The 16,701-nt window shown below is 46.1% G+C and overlaps 1 protein-coding gene across 1 annotated transcript in view; it reads right to left on the reverse strand.

Moving 5' to 3' along the window:
* Positions 1-16,701, reverse strand: part of LOC112215449 (pleckstrin homology domain-containing family A member 7-like) — a 204,885-nt gene that overhangs the window by 56,225 nt on the left and 131,959 nt on the right. Inside the window, 6 exon segments of the mRNA XM_042329983.1 lie at positions 700-783; positions 897-1,177; positions 1,180-1,475; positions 1,878-2,435; positions 6,916-7,097; positions 13,496-13,596. Coding sequence (XP_042185917.1) covers positions 700-783; positions 897-1,177; positions 1,180-1,475; positions 1,878-2,435; positions 6,916-7,097; positions 13,496-13,596 — 1,502 coding nt within the window.

Here is a 16,701-nt window from a genome sequence, read left to right on the forward strand (position 1 = left end):
CATTTGCATGGCAATTAATTACTACATCAAATTCCATAATCGCCACAGCCCTAATTACATTCCAACTTTGCAATCTTACTGGAGACCTCACAAAAGTCAAACAAATTGTAGTGGAGACACCTTACCAGTTTTGCAGGCAGTGTTATGTTGGCTAGCAAAGTGATATAGCTAACTAACTAGCTAAGTTGTTTCACCCCACAGTTAGCCAACTTAGCTAGCTAAAGTTATTAACCAGTATGTTAGCCAGTATGTTAGCCAGTATGTTAGCCAGTATGTTAGCCAGTATGTTATGCCAGTATGTTATGCCAGTATGTTAGCCAGTATGTTAGCCAGTATGTTAGCCACCGCTCCTACACTCTTCTGCTAGATACAGTAACAACACGTCTTAAAAAATAACAAAGTGTCTCCGGCTGTGTTTAAATTTTACCGATAAGGACGCAGTCCACTTTCCAAGTGTATTGCCTTGGAACTATTGATCCCGACACGGAGGCTATTCAAATATCTCCATCTACATCTGAAAACTGTATGAACCAGAATGTTGCTGGTTCACGTCCCATAGCTGTCCTAGTAAAGAAGTACTGTAAGTAAGTTAACCCGATGGCAAGGTGTCCACATTATTCAAGAAACACTCAATCCCCGACTTCATGTTATTATCTAACACAACATGCTTGGGTTGTGACTGGGTGTGTGAGGCCGTACCGTCTTCCCGTGAAGGCTGGGCGCGCTGACCGTGTGTGTGATGTAGCAGGAGGGAGGGATGGATCGTCTGTCGATGGTGGCAGCCTGGTGACACACACACACACACACAGCAGTTAAACAGTCCATTAAGCTGCCGTTATTACACCTGCATAATACTGTCAGAAAAATGACAAACCTGTCATTATACAAATTCTTACGTTGAGCAGCTGAGACTTGGCTCTCCGGGGGGACCCAGCCACAGGCACATCCAGCGCTGGCCTCTCTCCCAGGGGCAATACTACCACCCGGTCAGCAGGCATATGGGGCCTCCGCGGGGGGGACAGGGCCCTGGAGCCCCGTGGGGGTCCCAGTGGGGGGATGTCAGAGGGATCAGGGGGTACCGACACACAGCGGGGCACCTCGGAGCTGGGCCGTGGGGCTGGGGGGGACCGTGGAGGGGGCCGGTGCCCGAAGGGGTAGTCCGGGGAAGGTGTGTAGAGGGGGCGGTGGGGCTGCCGTGGCGGAACTGGTGGCGCTGCTGCCACTCATACAGCTGCCATACGGTGCCAGGCCCACCGATGCCACCCCCGTCCCTGGCAACGGTACCCTGGGAGTTCGGGGGTCCGAGGCGGAAGTGGCTAAGGCGGTCCTGGGCGTATTTGTACTCCCCGTGGCGTGCAGCCGTGGGGGGGCTGTGGCGTGGGGTCTTTGGTAGTGTCTGGTAGGCCTCCAGGCCGATGAATGTGGGCTGGGTCGGAGGGGTGTGGCGGGGCAGGGTGCTCCCTCTAGAGGGGGTACTAAAGGATGGAGAACAGGTCAGAGGTCAGACAAAGGCAAGATGGTGAACTGTGTGTCATCGTGTTGCTGATCTACATTTTTCTGGCTTAGCAGAGTCTGAGTACAGTAGTGAAACTAAGTGTTATGAAGCTTTGACTGACACATGTTTGCATTATTCCCAGAGCACCACTAGAGGGAGATGTTGGCTCTGGCTGTATACACCCCGTAACCTTTATGTCCATGACGCACATAAATCAACCAAACCTAAACACTGAACATTATCTAGTATAATGATTTTGCGTGCGTGCGTGTATGAAAGTATTTGGTTGAATGCACCACAACATTTGTGAGTGTGCTGTGTAGGGTAGGCCAATGATAAACACTCATATGAGTGGTGGTGTGACGTGAACCGTGACCTTTACCCTTTGTGCTCGACCCTCTGCACCTTGACCCAGTGTTCCACCTGCTCCAGGGCACTCCTCCTCTGCACCTGCCTGTGAGTATCCATCACCTGGGGGGGCAGGGTGGCCCTCTGGTACGTCCCCGTCCCCATCCCGTTGGGCTCCAGGGTGGGTGTCCCGTTCCTCAGACAGGCCCCGGGGGGTAGGGTTGAGGTGGTGTACGACGGGGCGCGCATTTGTGCCCTGGAGGAGGGCGCAGATGTAGTTGAAGAGGCTGAGTATGGTGGAAGGGGAGAGCGACTGTTAGGAGGGATGGCGTCCATTTCAATTTCCATGTTCCCACCACCAAGGACAATTTCTGAAGCAATGGGATTGGGAGTGTCGTTCCAGAAGCTACAGTGCTGCTCGGTTTCTCGGTGGATGTCAGCCGGTTGGAGGACCACCCCATCGCTATGGAGATGGAGGTCAACTGGGGGATGGGGGGCGGTCTCAGTGTAGTTGTTGACGTGGTTGGTTTGTGGTACTGCCTGGCGCTCTGACACGCTGGGCATTTCCGATATCTCCGATGTTTCCGAAGGTCTAGGAAGAGAACGAGAGAGCGAAGTTTTAGTTTGGCTCTCGACTCATAGCAACACAATTATTGCCATTGTATCAGGACAGTGTAACTAGGATTTGCACAATTCCAGTAACTTTTCCAAAACTCCTGGTTTGGAGGATAATTGTACAACCCTAGTAAGAACATTGATTCTATCTCCACATGTTTCATACCTCTAACCTCTCACAGGAGTTCTGTTTAGAGCCCGACTGATATATCGGTTCACCAATATTGGCCTTTTACTGCGGACGATAATTCCACCAATAACCAATATTCAATAAATAACATGAAAAAAGGCAATCTCATGCTCATCTGAATACTTGCTGTCATTATAGTCACAATGTATGAAATCAACAATTGAAGCATAGTTATTGGACAATTGCTCTTTTGGATAGCAAATCATGATTACACTTTTTCATTTCCCTGCTGTAAAACAGTATATCGGCAGATATATCGGTATTGGTAAGGCTCATCAAATAAGGCGCTCCAGGACGGCTCATCAAATACAGAGCTCCAGGATGGCTCATCAAATACAGAGCTCCAGGATGGCTCATCAAATACAGAGCTCCAGGATGGCTCATCAAATACATCGCTAGACTAGACTAGACAGAGATACCGTACCCTACCCTAGACAGAGACACTCTAGCCTAGACTAGACAGAGACACTCTAGCCTAGACAGAGACACTCTAGCCTAGACTAGACAGAGACACTCTAGCCTAGACTAGACAGAGACACTCTAGCCTAGACTAGACAGAGACACTCTAGCCTAGACACGCTAGCCTAGACAGAGACACTCTAGCCTAGACTAGACAGAGACACTCTAGCCTAGACTAGACAGAGACACTCTAGCCTAGACTAGACAGAGACACTCTAGCCTAGACTAGACAGAGACACTCTAGCCTAGACTAGACAGAGATACTCTAGCCTAGACTAGACAGAGATACTCTAGCCTAGACTAGACAGAGATACTCTAGCCTAGACTAGACAGAGATACTCTAGCCTAGACTAGACAGAGATACTAGACTAGACAGAGATACTCTAGCCTAGACAGAGATACTCTAGCCTAGACAGAGATACCTAGACTAGACAGATATACCTAGACTAGACAGAGATACCTAGCCTAGAAAGAGACACTCTAGCCTAGACCTAGACAGAGACACTCTAGCCTAGCCTAGACAGAGACACTCTAGCCTAGCCTAGACAGAGACACTCTAGCCTAGCCTAGACAGAGACACTCTAGCCTAGCCTAGACAGACAGAGATACACTCTAGCCTAGCCTAGACAGAGAGAGACATCTAGCCTAGCCTAGCCTAGACAGAGACACTCTAGCCAGAGACACTAGCCTAGACAGAGACACTCTAGCCTAGCCTAGACAGAGACACTCCTAGCCTAGCCTAGACAGACAGAGACACTCTAGCCTAGCCTAGACAGAGACACTCTAGCCTAGCCTAGACAGAGACACTCCTAGCCAGAGACACTAGCCTAGACAGACAGACACTCTAGCCTAGCCTAGACAGACACTCTAGCCTAGACTACAGAGACACTCTAGCCTAGACAGAGACACTCTAGCCTAGACAGAGACAGACTAGACAGAGACACTAGCCTAGCCTAGACAGAGACAGACTCAGAGACAGCCTAGCCTAGAGACAGAGACAGCCTAGACTAGCCTAGCCTAGACAGACAGAGACACTCTAGCCTAGACTAGACAGAGACACTCTAGCCTAGACAGAGACCTAGACTAGCCTCTAGCCTAGACAGAGACAGAGACACTCTAGCCTAGACTAGACAGAGACACTCTAGCCTAGACTAGACAGAGATACTCTAGCCTAGACTAGACAGAGATACTCTAGCCTAGACTAGACAGAGACACTCTAGCCTAGACTAGACAGAGATACCTAGACTAGACAGAGATACCTAGACTAGACAGAGATACCTAGACTAGACAGAGATACCTAGACTAGACAGAGATACCTAGACTAGACTAGACAGAGATACCTAGACTAGACTAGACAGAGATACCTAGACTAGACTAGACAGAGATACCTAGACTAGACTAGACAGAGATACCTAGACTAGACAGAGATACCTAGACTACACAGAGATACCTAGACTAGACCTAGACTAGACAGAGATACTCTAGCCTAGACTAGACAGAGATACCTAGACTAGACAGAGATACCTAGACAGAGATACCTACTAGACAGACAGATACCTAGACTAGACAGAGATACTAGAGACTAGACAGAGATACCTAGACTAGACTAGACAGAGATACCTAGCCTAGACTAGACCTAGACTAGACAGAGACAGACAGAGATACCTAGACTAGACTAGACAGAGATACCTAGACTAGACTAGAGAGATACCTAGACTAGACAGAGACACTCTAGCCTAGACTAGACAGAGATACCTAGACTACACAGAGATACCTAGACTACACAGAGATACCTAGACTACACAGAGATACCTAGACTAGACTAGACAGAGATACCTAGACTAGACTAGACTAGACAGAGATACCTAGACTAGACTAGACTAGACAGAGATACCTAGACTAGACTAGACAGAGATACCTAGACTAGACTAGACAGAGATACCTAGACTAGACTAGACAGAGATACCTAGACTAGACTAGACAGAGATACCTAGACTAGACAGACAGAGATACCTAGACTAGACAGACAGAGATACCTACCTAGACCTAGACTAGACAGAGAGATACCTAGACTAGACTAGACCTAGACTAGACAGAGATACCTAGACTAGAGATACCTAGACTAGACAGAGATACCTAGACCCTAGACCAGACAGAGATACCTAGACTAGACCTAGACTAGACAGAGATACCTAGACTAGACCTAGACTAGACAGAGATACCAGACAGAGATAGACTAGACCTAGAGATACCTAGACTAGACAGAGATACCTAGACTAGACTAGACAGAGATACCTAGACTAGACAGAGATACCTAGACTAGACTAGACAGAGATACCTAGACTAGACAGAGATACCTAGACTAGACAGAGATACCTAGACTAGACAGACAGAGATACCTAGACTAGACAGACAGAGATACCTAGACTAGACAGACAGAGATACCTAGACTAGACAGAGATACCTAGACTAGACAGACAGAGATACCTAGACTAGACAGAGATATCTAGCCTAGACTAGACAGAGACACCCTAGCCTAGACTAGACAGACATACCCTAGCCTAGACAGAGATACCCTAGCCTAGACCAGACAGAGATACCCTAGCCTAGACTAGACAGAGATACCCTAGCCTAGACTAGACAGAGATACCCTAGCCTAGACTAGACAGAGATACCCTAGCCTAGACTAGACAGAGATACCCTAGCCTAGACTAGACAGAGATACCCTAGCCTAGACTAGAAAGAGATACCCTAGACTAGACGGAGATACCCCAGACTAGACGGAGATACCCTAGACTAGACGGAGATACCCTAGAGTAGACGGAGATACCCTAGACTAGACGGAGATACCCTAGACTAGACGGAGATACCCTAGACTAGACGGAGATACCCTAGAGTAGACGGAGATACCCTAGACTAGATGGAGATACCCTAGACTAGACGGAGTTACCCTAGACTAGACGGAGTTACCCTAGCCTAGACTAGACAGAGATACCCTAGCCTAGACTAGACAGAGATACCTAGACTAGACTAGATAGAGATACCCTAGACTAGAATTCTTTCCAATGTGTCAAGTAATTATATTTTTGTTTTCTCATTATTTGGTTGGGTCTAATTGCTGTCCTGGGGCTCTGTTTGTGGACCAGATTGCTTAGGGGACTCTTCTCAAGGTGCATCTCTTCGTAATGGCTTTGTTATGGAAAGTTTGGAAATGGCTTCTTTTTAGGCGGTTGTAGAATTTAACGTCTCTTTTCTGGATTTTGAAAATTAGCGGGACTAGGCCTAATGCTCTGAATGCATTATTTGGTGTTTTACGTTGTACACAGAGGATATTTCTGCAGAATTCAACATGCAGAGTCTCAATTTGCAGGCTGTCTGTCTGTCTGGCTCTCTCTCTCCAGCAGAGAGACAGAGCTGCAATCTCTTGGGCTCTGTGTGGGTGTTTGTTTGTGTACCAATGCAATTTGTGAGCATGGTGAATGCACTCTCTGCTGCAAAGGCATATACACGCATTGACACTCACAATCAATGAGACTGACAGACTGGCAAACAAATGTGTCTCTCTTTCCCCAGACAGACATATTCAGAGAGACACAGAGTTAAGAATTGCCACACACGCACCAGTCTCTCACTCACTCATAAAAGTGCAAATTCCCAGGCAGCGTACCTCTTGGTTCCATGGTGAACTTTCCCCTAGGTACAGATCTAGAGATCAGCTTCCCCTCCCCAGATATTAACCTTAACCATTGGTGGGGATAATGCTAAACTGACCCAGGATCTAGGCCAGGGCCACTTTAACGACAACTACCTCTTGAGGCTGGCGGTGTGGTTCTGCATCAGCGCCGCCTGGTTCATGGCCTTCACCCAACCGTTCATGTCTTCTTGTGTGTCGGCACTGAAGAAATAGGTCCGCATGCCGCTGTGCTCCGCCTGCGAGCCAATCACAGAGCTCCGGTTGTAAATATATGAGCGCATGCCTGTGTGGCTGGCCTATGGGAGAGGAGAGAGGGAGGGTCAGAGTAAGGAAGAGTGATGGATGTGGGATCAGGCCAAAGGGGTAGATAGCAGGGTTGGGGTCAGTTGAATTTTGCCTACTATTTTTTTCAATTCATGAACTGAATTGAGAACTGAATTGACCCCAACCCTGGTAGAGATGGATAAAGAAGTGTTGAACAATTAAAAGAGACAGGGACATTAACCAATGTCTGCCCATGGAGACACAAACGCGTTCAAGTCAGCCAATAGAGAGAAAGAGAGACGTCAGCATCAGCCAATACAAACACAAACATATCCGTGTTGGCCAATATAGAAACTGAGATACTATAAGGACCAGCCAATAGACATAGAGACAAGAGGCCAGCCAATTGAGAATGGAGAAAGAGAGAGACATCCAGACTGACCAATGGACAAAGAGCAGCATGAGTGGCATAACAAAATAATATCAAGGTCCAATCCAACCCACAACAGAGGACACTGTAAGCCAATCAACAAGAAGTAAGCCTAGAAAGAGCCATTGTGACATGGCCATACCAACATGCTGCTGAATTGTTTGTACTTCTGTTTATACATACATGTCTTATGCTGGTCTTTATGGCTTGTTCTGATTCTCCACACATTTCCTAAAGTGTGCACTTGAAGACTTCCCATCATGGATTTAACAATGGTGGGGAAACCACATACAGTCAACGTTTCCACCAATCCAATGTGTTTAAAAAATCCATGACAGGGAGTATGCAAGTGCACACTTTAGGAGAAGGATGGCAAATCAGGACTCCAATCAGTCCACATCCCTATGGCTGAGTTCCAATTCTCTAAGCCTTCATCCAGAAGTGTGCACTTGTTCACTCCCCCTCATGTATTTACAAGCATTGGATTGGTGCCAGTATAGTTGGGAGGGAGGTTCTACCTTATTCTACCAGTCTGTTCCTTTTAAATACATGAGGGGAGAGTAGACCAGTCTAGTGAGGGGAGAGTAGACCAGTCTAGTGAGGGGAGAGTAGACCAGTCTAGTGAGGGGAGAGTAGACCAGTCTAGTGAGGGGAGAGTAGACCAGTCTAGTGAGGGGAGAGTAGACCAGACTAGTGAGGGGGAGTAGACGAGTGCACACTTTGGAAGATAAAGCCCTTTAGGGGTCAACTCTGTCTTGTTGTCTATGGAGAAGCAAATCTTCTGAGCTGAGAGGGTTTTAGTTAGAAGATGGCCATCACTGCAAAAGGCAATTAGTGAGGCAATCACTCATGTCCTCACCATTATGTAGCAAATAAGAGCCAATCTATCTGGGGTGTATTCACAAGGATTCAATTGGAGGCTAATGGGCTGAAATGGGGAGGGACCAACCTACATTTGTCCAATATGTAACACTTGTTTTTTAGTTAATCAGTTGCAAAACATTTTGCTACGGATCCAACATTGTCCTTTAGTCCAGGGCTCTTCAACTCTGACCCTATGAGGGCCGGAGCCTGCTGGGTTTCTGTTCTACCTGATAATTAACCCTATGAGGGCCGGAGCCTGCTGGGTTTCTGTTCTACCTGATAATTAACCCTATGAGGGCCGGAGCCTGTTGGGTTTCTGTTCTACCTGATAATTCATTGAACACACCTGGTGTCCCAGGTATAAGTCAGCCTCTGATTAGAGGGGAACAATGAAACACTCTTGGAGGTCCAGAGTTGAGTTTGAGGGTCTATGCAAGGGCCGTGTTTTAAATGGCACCCTATTCCCAATTACTGCACTTCTTTTGATAAGGGCCCTGGTGTGATTTGGAACCAGACGGCAGCCCATGCAAATGCTTTGTAATGAACAGTAATTGAACACAAATTTCTTTCCCTCTTTGATTCATTCATTAAAAATGTATGCAGTTTAATTAACTTTGTGGAGAGGAAGTGGGAAGTGTCTCTGTCAAAGGAAGCAGAGGTGTAATGTAATTTGGGTGCCATTTCTTCATTTGAGTGTCAGTATCTTATTAATGTGGATTTTGCCTGACTCGATGATTGATAGAAACAGGGCTTTTCGAGTTGAGGGTGTTGTTAGTGACACGACAATACTTACAACAGCATACACACATATATTCACACTCACACACACTCCTGCAGGTTGACAGTGTAATACTAAGGCTCTTAGCCCCAGGCAGTGGTTCTGGAAGGTCAGGCCAGAAGGCTGCCTCTCCCCCCTGGGGAGGTCTTAAATCTGCTCCCTGGCTTGGCCCGACCTAGTCTGGGTTAAGCCTATAGTGTACACTTCCCCTCTCCTAACCATTTGTGGGGGAAATACAAAACTGACCTGAGATCGGCGTCTAGAGGCAAAGTGCCCCTACTCCATACAGTATAGCAGCAGAAGAGATAACGTAGCTACTGGCCAGGCCACAGTGTAAACCAGCTGTCTAATCCCCTTCACTCACCATCAGCATATTGCTAGCTTATGGTAGCATCTTCAGTTCTCTGGACAAGCTTCTAGCTGTTAATTAACTAGTTCAATAGCTGGACAAGCTTCTAGCTGTTAATTAACTAGTTCAATAGCTGGACAAGCTTCTAGCTGTTAATTAACTAGTTCAATAGCTGGACAAGCTTCTAGCTGTTACTGAACTAGTTCAATAGCTGGACAAGCTTCTAGCTGTTAATTAACTAGTTCAATAGCTGGACAAGCTTCTAGCTGTTACTTAACTAGTCCAATAGCTGGACAAGCTTCTAGCTGTTACTTAGCTAGTTGTTGTTCATAGGTGGATGTACAGCACATGCTCACCTACACCCTCACTGTCTTGTACAGCTAACCTTCTGGGGACGCACAATTCAGTCCCATTCAAAATCGTATTTTCCCTAAACCTAACCCATACTCTTACGTTAACCCTAAAACTAACACTAGCTCCTAACCCTTAACGTAATTCTAAACCTAACACTAATTCCAACCTTAACCATAAACCCCTTAGAAATAGCATTTGACCTCATGGAGACCAATAAAATGTCCCCAGTTGATCAAATCTTTGTTTGTTTACTATTCTTGTGTGGACTTCTGGTCCCCACAATAATATTTAAAAACACTGACACACACACAATCTTTCTATACCATCTGCTACCCTGTAACTTTCCAATAACTGCTGTGTCTTTTCAGACCAATATAACTATGTGCAGACACGGAACTACACAGAGCCTGGTCTCCAATAACAGCCCTAACCACAGCCTCTTCACTGTAGCAAGAATGCTGAGTGGGACATTCAGTGCACCGTGTGACCGTCACACCTCCACTGCTCACCCTGGGCAAGTCTCTCTCCCGCTCTCCCTACTCCTCAAAAATAGCCTGTAGTCCCAGACAGGAAGGTTAAAAATAGCAGCAGTCCTCTTCTTCCTCTCCCCAGCCCCTCTCAGACAAGCAGGCCTTTTTTTTGTCCCTTCTTTCTAAATCCATTACATTCCAGGTCAGCATAGGGCCTGGGTCACGTCCCAAATGGGAGCCTATTCCCTACATAGTGCACTACTTTTGACCAGAGCCCAATCAAAAGTAGTGGGCTATGTAGGGGCTAAGGTGCCATTGGTACATAGCTCTGGTCTTTAAACTGAAAACAAAAACTCAAACTCTCACATAGAAATACGTTTACCTCCAATGAATACATGACTTGTTCAAATATGTTTCGGAATCCACCATGTTGAACGGTCTCTACTCGTCTGCATAATGGAAATGAAGATTGGAACTGTATAGGATGTGAATATTGTGTTTAATAAATGTTGCCTGGTCCCAATTCGGTTTGTGTTGCCTTGACAACTACTATTGCTTGACTAGGGCCATAGGAGTCAGCTAGACAACACAAACATGTGATTCCAGAACAGCAGGCATTTGAGGAGAACATAAATCTTATTCCACTGAAATAAAAATCTATTAAATAGTCAGTCAATCCTCCTCCATGAGTGGCATGTTGGATATGAGAGCAAACAGAGGAAATATGAAGGTTTAGCCAACACACATAACGAGGTATGAGCAATGAGATCATACAAGAAGGAGATAACAGACTAAATGGAGTAACCAAGACACATCAGTCTCCAAACAAGCATGCTCCAAACAATAAGAACCATATACACACTGTCGTGGTATATATTTCCTATTGTCGGGCAAATGACATGGCAAAAGCAGTAACTGTAGTACAAGTGGTTGAGAGGCCAGTACCTATTTATGAGTGGACGGTGAACTTGTGTTTCATTGGACGACCTCGCACACTCACAGGGGTCCCAGTGAGGCAGCCCACCAATAGGAACAAGAGAGGGAACAGAGTTCAGCGAATAGGGGACAGGGGGTCACCGGCCTTCTAGCTAGGTTGGTTGCCTCAACAGTGGAGGGGAGGGGTGGGAAAGGGAGGTTCTAACCATGGGGAAATATTTTGGGGATGAAATAGTAGTACTAACTCACGGTAGTGTTGAATGGTTGCAGCACAAACAAACTGACAGGAGAACAGAAAACAGACATCTACAACAGTTCCAGTCCAACCTCCTTTCCCCCTCCTAATCATTTCACATTGAGATATGGACCAGCTTGTATGTATTGGTAGCCTGAGAGTGACTAGCTTCATTGGTTAGTAAAGAATGATGGCCTTCATGTACAGCGCGGCTAGCCTGTTCTGCCTATAGGGTGGTCTCTAGCAGGGTAACTAGGGTTACAGGTATTAACGGGGGAGGGGGCACTACTCCTGACATTCTCCCAACTCTTCTATGGCACCAACAGAATCTTGGAACAGAAAGTAGAAAACACATGCAAGCCATTTTCTATGGGACTCTGGCTACCTCCCTCACTCGAGCCATTCCAGGGTCAATTCCAACCTGACCAGCCCAGATCTCCACTCTGCCTTCAACTGCATTTAGCCTGTTAGAGTGCAACTGCAAACTGGGTCATAAGAGTCTCTCACTGCAGCAGCTTGAGTCAACAGTGGCGTTAGCAGTAAACAACAAACAACAACAGTAAACAACAACCATCAACAGTAAACAACAACCATCGACAGTAAACAACAACCATCGACAGTAAACAACAACAGTAAACAACAACTGTAATCAGTAAACAACAACAGTAAACAACAACCATAAACAGTACAGTAAACAACAACCGTAAACAGTAAACAACAACAGTAAACAACCATAAACAGTAAACAACAACAGTAGACAACAACCATCGACAGTAGACAACAACCATCGACAGTAGACAACAACCATAAACAGTAAACAACAACCATAAACAGTAAACAACAACACCGCCAGATGATGAACCAACTATAACAGGACAACCGGATAGCAGTGCTCCTAGGGTCCCAAAATTCCCAGGTTTTCTCAAAATCCTGGTGGGAAGATTCCCAGAATCAGGAGGGAATAAGCAGTAAAATCAGGAAAGTTAGCAGACTTTCCCAACCCTACTGACAGCAGTGTTCCTCAACTCTGGACTGTCCTTGGGTAACACCAAGACTGCACAATTTTGTTCCAGCCCAGCACAAGCACACCTTGTTCAAATAATGAGGGGTTAGATGATTAGGAATGAAATAGAATCAGGTGTTCCTGTGATGGGCTAGAGTTGAGGAACACTGCTTTGGGGACTCAACAGGTTTGACCTGCGGGGGTCTGGGTAGGGAGGAAACATGGACTTAACATTGAATCAATGCCAACAGCCAGAGGGGCAGGAGAGACTGGGGGACATTACTAGGAGACACTGGCCTATATTATACCTGCCGTCTGGCATACAGTCAAGAGACTGAAACTTAAACCCCCATCGACTCAGCATGACAAAAGAGGCAAGCCTGTATGTAGTGTGGAAAGAAATGTCACAGAACCACACTGGCTTCCTGTGGGAATGAAACCACTAGCAGAGAATATTAGAGAAAGATGTGCTTAATCTATAACCAGATATACAGCTAGAAGCTCAGCCTCTGTCACCGATATAACTCTGTGTCATAGCGGGTAGGATGTCCTAAAATGTACACCGTGTTCTAGGTCTGTAGAAAAAACCTATGGTTAGAAACAAGGCATTTTTTATAAATGTAGTGTCTTCATTTAATAGACCAGCATATTACAAAGTGATCAATACAGAAAATCATCAATAGCCAATGGGTTGGGAGGATGGATGCAGTTAAATATCTGATTGGATATTATCAATCCTTGATTGAGAGAATTCTTCTTGTGAGCATAGTGACCTCACGGTGATGCACTGCCTCTAAGCCATCGGTGGGTCAAATTGCAGTCAATATGAAGCAGAGTCCATTTGTGTCAGTCCACAAAATGCTAGTGTTAAGTAAATGCAAAAAAGTTGGCTGTATTTTTAACAGTAGGCATAAATATTAACCTGTGAAACATACAACATAAAGCAATAGAACATTTAATTAGATATAAAATAAAGAAAAAAATCATATAAAGATAAACTCTTGGTCGTACCTTGAAGGCGTACTTGCGGATGATGTGGTCTTCAGGTTCCACGGCTGAGATGACATAGCTGGGCAGAGGAATACTACCCAGGACTGACTCTTCCCTACTGTCTGTTAGCAGAGAGAGAGGGAGAGATAGAAAGAGGTGGGAGATAGAGAGATGAAGGGCAGAGAAATGTCACTTACAGCCCACTAGTAACATTTCCCTCCTCCATCACTGTAGTCCCCCCCCCATGGCAGAAAAACCAGTCAATCACCCCTGTCCCTTTCATAGCCCTCCTCCATACCACCAAACCTCTGAATCTCTCTCTGTCCATCCAGTTGGCATGGCCCGTTCATACCACTAAATATCTCTCTGCCCATCCAGTTGGCATGGCCCGTTCATACCACTAAATATCTCTCTGCCCATCCAGTTGGCATGGCCCGTTCATACCACTAAATATCTCTCTGCCCAGCCAGTTGGCATGGCCCGTTCATACCACTAAATATCTCTCTGCCCATCCAGTTGGCATGGCCCGTTCATACCACTAAATATCTCTCTGCCCAGCCAGTTGGCATGGCCCGTTCATACCACTAAATATCTCTCTGCTCAGCCAGTTGGCATGGCCCGTTCATACCACTAAATATCTCTCACCCATCCAGTTGGCATGGCCCGTTCATACCACTAAATATCTCTCTGCCCATCCAGTTGGCATGGCCCGTTCATACCACTAAATATCTCTCTGCCCATCCAGTTGGCATGGCCCGTTCATACCACTAAATATCTCTCTGCCCAGCCAGTTGGCATGGCCCGTTCATACCACTAAATATCTCTCTGCCAGTTGGCATGGCCAGTTGGCATGGCCCGTTCATACCACTAAATATCTCTCTGCCCAGCCAGTTGGCATGGCCTGTTCATACCACTAAATATCTCTCTGCCCAGCCAGTTGGCATGGCCCGTTCATACCACTAAATATCTCTCTGCCCAGCCATTTGGCATGGCCGGTTCATACCACTAAATATCTCTCTGCCCAGCCAGTTGGCATGGCTGGTTCCCGTCCGTCATCAGTTATTGTCATGCCACTATGTGACCATTCTGAATACAGAGCCTGGTCATATCTTAATTAACTCACACAACTCTCACGGGGGAGTGTTTCCACCGCTGTACACTAGAATTTGTGTGTGGGGTGTGTGTGTGTGTGTGTGTGTGTGTGTGTGTATGGTGGGGGGCTGTGTGTGCGCGTGCGCTTGCTGGATTAAAGAGTAATTGGTTAAAAATACATTCAAGGAGCTTTGAAGGAGACATTCCCCACATGGGGCCTCCGGACAGCGCTTTTATCTGCCCCTTACACAAACACACTGCAGAGCAGACCAGACCTGTCTGGAACAATGAGGATAGATTACATCCTAGCAGGACACCGGGGGAGTGACACAACATCTTCACGTTTAACCCACCACACACACGTGTGTGTGTGTGTGTGTGTGTGTGTGTGTGTGTGTGTGTGTGTGTGTGTGTGTGTGTGTGTGTGTGTGTGTGTGTGTGTGTGTGTGTGAGAATGGAAGAAGTATGAAGAGCAAGATTAATGAAGAAGGAGACTGTAAAGAACAGAAATGGAGCTGATGGTGACTGAAAGAGATGAGATTGAGTGGGATGAAAATGGAGGGAGAGAGAGGGAATGAGAGGGAGAGTCAAAGTGAGAGAAAGATTGAGACAGATTCCACAGAGCCCCAGGACAGCAACACAATTAGACCCAACCAAATCATGAGAAAACAGAAATAATTACTTGACACATTGGAAAGAATTAACAAAAACAGAGCAAACTAGAATGCTATTTGGCCCTAAACAGTGCGTAGACAGTGGCAGAATACCTGACCACATTCACAAGGCTCAGCTTATTTCCAGGCGCGTTAGGCAAATACTGTCATTCACAAGGCTCAGCTTATTTCCAGGCTCGTTAGGCAAATACTGTCATTCACAAAGCTCAGCTTATTTCCAGGCTCATTAGGCAAATACTGTCATTCACAAAGCTCAGCTTATTTCCAGGCTCATTAGGCAAATACTGTAATTCATAAAGCTCAGCCAAGATCGGCGTCTAGTCTTGAGAAAGGCATTTGCTGAAACATCGACTATAAATAGCTTATTTTATGGTAAAATTCTTGCCTTTCTATCAGAGCCAATATAACTTTAATAGGATAGTTTGATATGATGAACATTTGATGCAAAACAGATCATCATTTTTTTGTTTATTAGGATGTCCATTAGTTTCGCAGAATCAGTAACTACTCTTCCCGGGGTCCAAAAAAAAAGGGGTATGTATGTGGGGTATGTATGGGTGTCTGAAAAGACCCCTGGTGGCATGTCTTGTGGGGTATATATGGGTGTCTGAAGAGACCCCTGGTGGCATGTCTTGTGGGGTATATATGGGTGTCTGAAGAGACCCCTGGTGGCATGTCTTGTGGGGTATATATGGGTGTCTGAAGAGACCCCTGGTGGCATGTCTTGTGGGGTATATATGGGTGTCTGAAGAGACCCCTGGTGGCATGTCTTGTGGGGTATGTATGGGTGTCTGAAGAGACCCCTGGTGACATGTCTTGTGGGGTATGCATGGGTGTCTGAGCTGAATGTTATTTGATTATTCAGACATTCTGGAATTTCCATCAAATTTCCATTTCTCATAAAAACTAGGAGAAGTAGTTTATCTCTCTTCAACCCTCAACCAGGAAAGACATGGCATGCATGTTGTTGATATTACTTCTGTTTGTGCACTTCAGGGCAAGGCGTGCTGCTCTGTTTTGAGCCAGCTGCAGCTTTGCTAGGTCTTTCTTTGCTGCACTTGACAGTAATCAAGAACCTCCTCCGAGATCTTGAAGGTATTGTGTTTGGGAGAAAACATGGAGTTCATGTTTGAGAACTCTGTAGGTGCTTTGTTTGTAGCTTTTGTTACAGCATTTGAGTTGTAATGTTTGGTAGGCCCAGTGTTGGTTGCCTTTGTTTGGTAAACTTGCCACTGCGGTGGATAGTTGGTTGTGTGCTGAGTTGGAGAAAGTATATTGTTTAGTTTCCAGGACCCTGCCGAGGCTGGAGACTCTTGGTCTACTAGCTGTTGGGACATCGGTCTGAGGTGAGTACAATCGGTTGTGTACCTCAGTGTGAGATTTGGATAGGGTAGTGAAACTTGCTACTCGGCACTATAGCCTTTCTTATTCCCTTGTTAGGCTTTGCGACATGTCACACTT

Source organism: Oncorhynchus tshawytscha, linkage group LG01 (genome assembly GCF_018296145.1).
Source record: "Oncorhynchus tshawytscha isolate Ot180627B linkage group LG01, Otsh_v2.0, whole genome shotgun sequence".
NCBI lineage: Eukaryota > Metazoa > Chordata > Actinopteri > Salmoniformes > Salmonidae > Oncorhynchus > Oncorhynchus tshawytscha.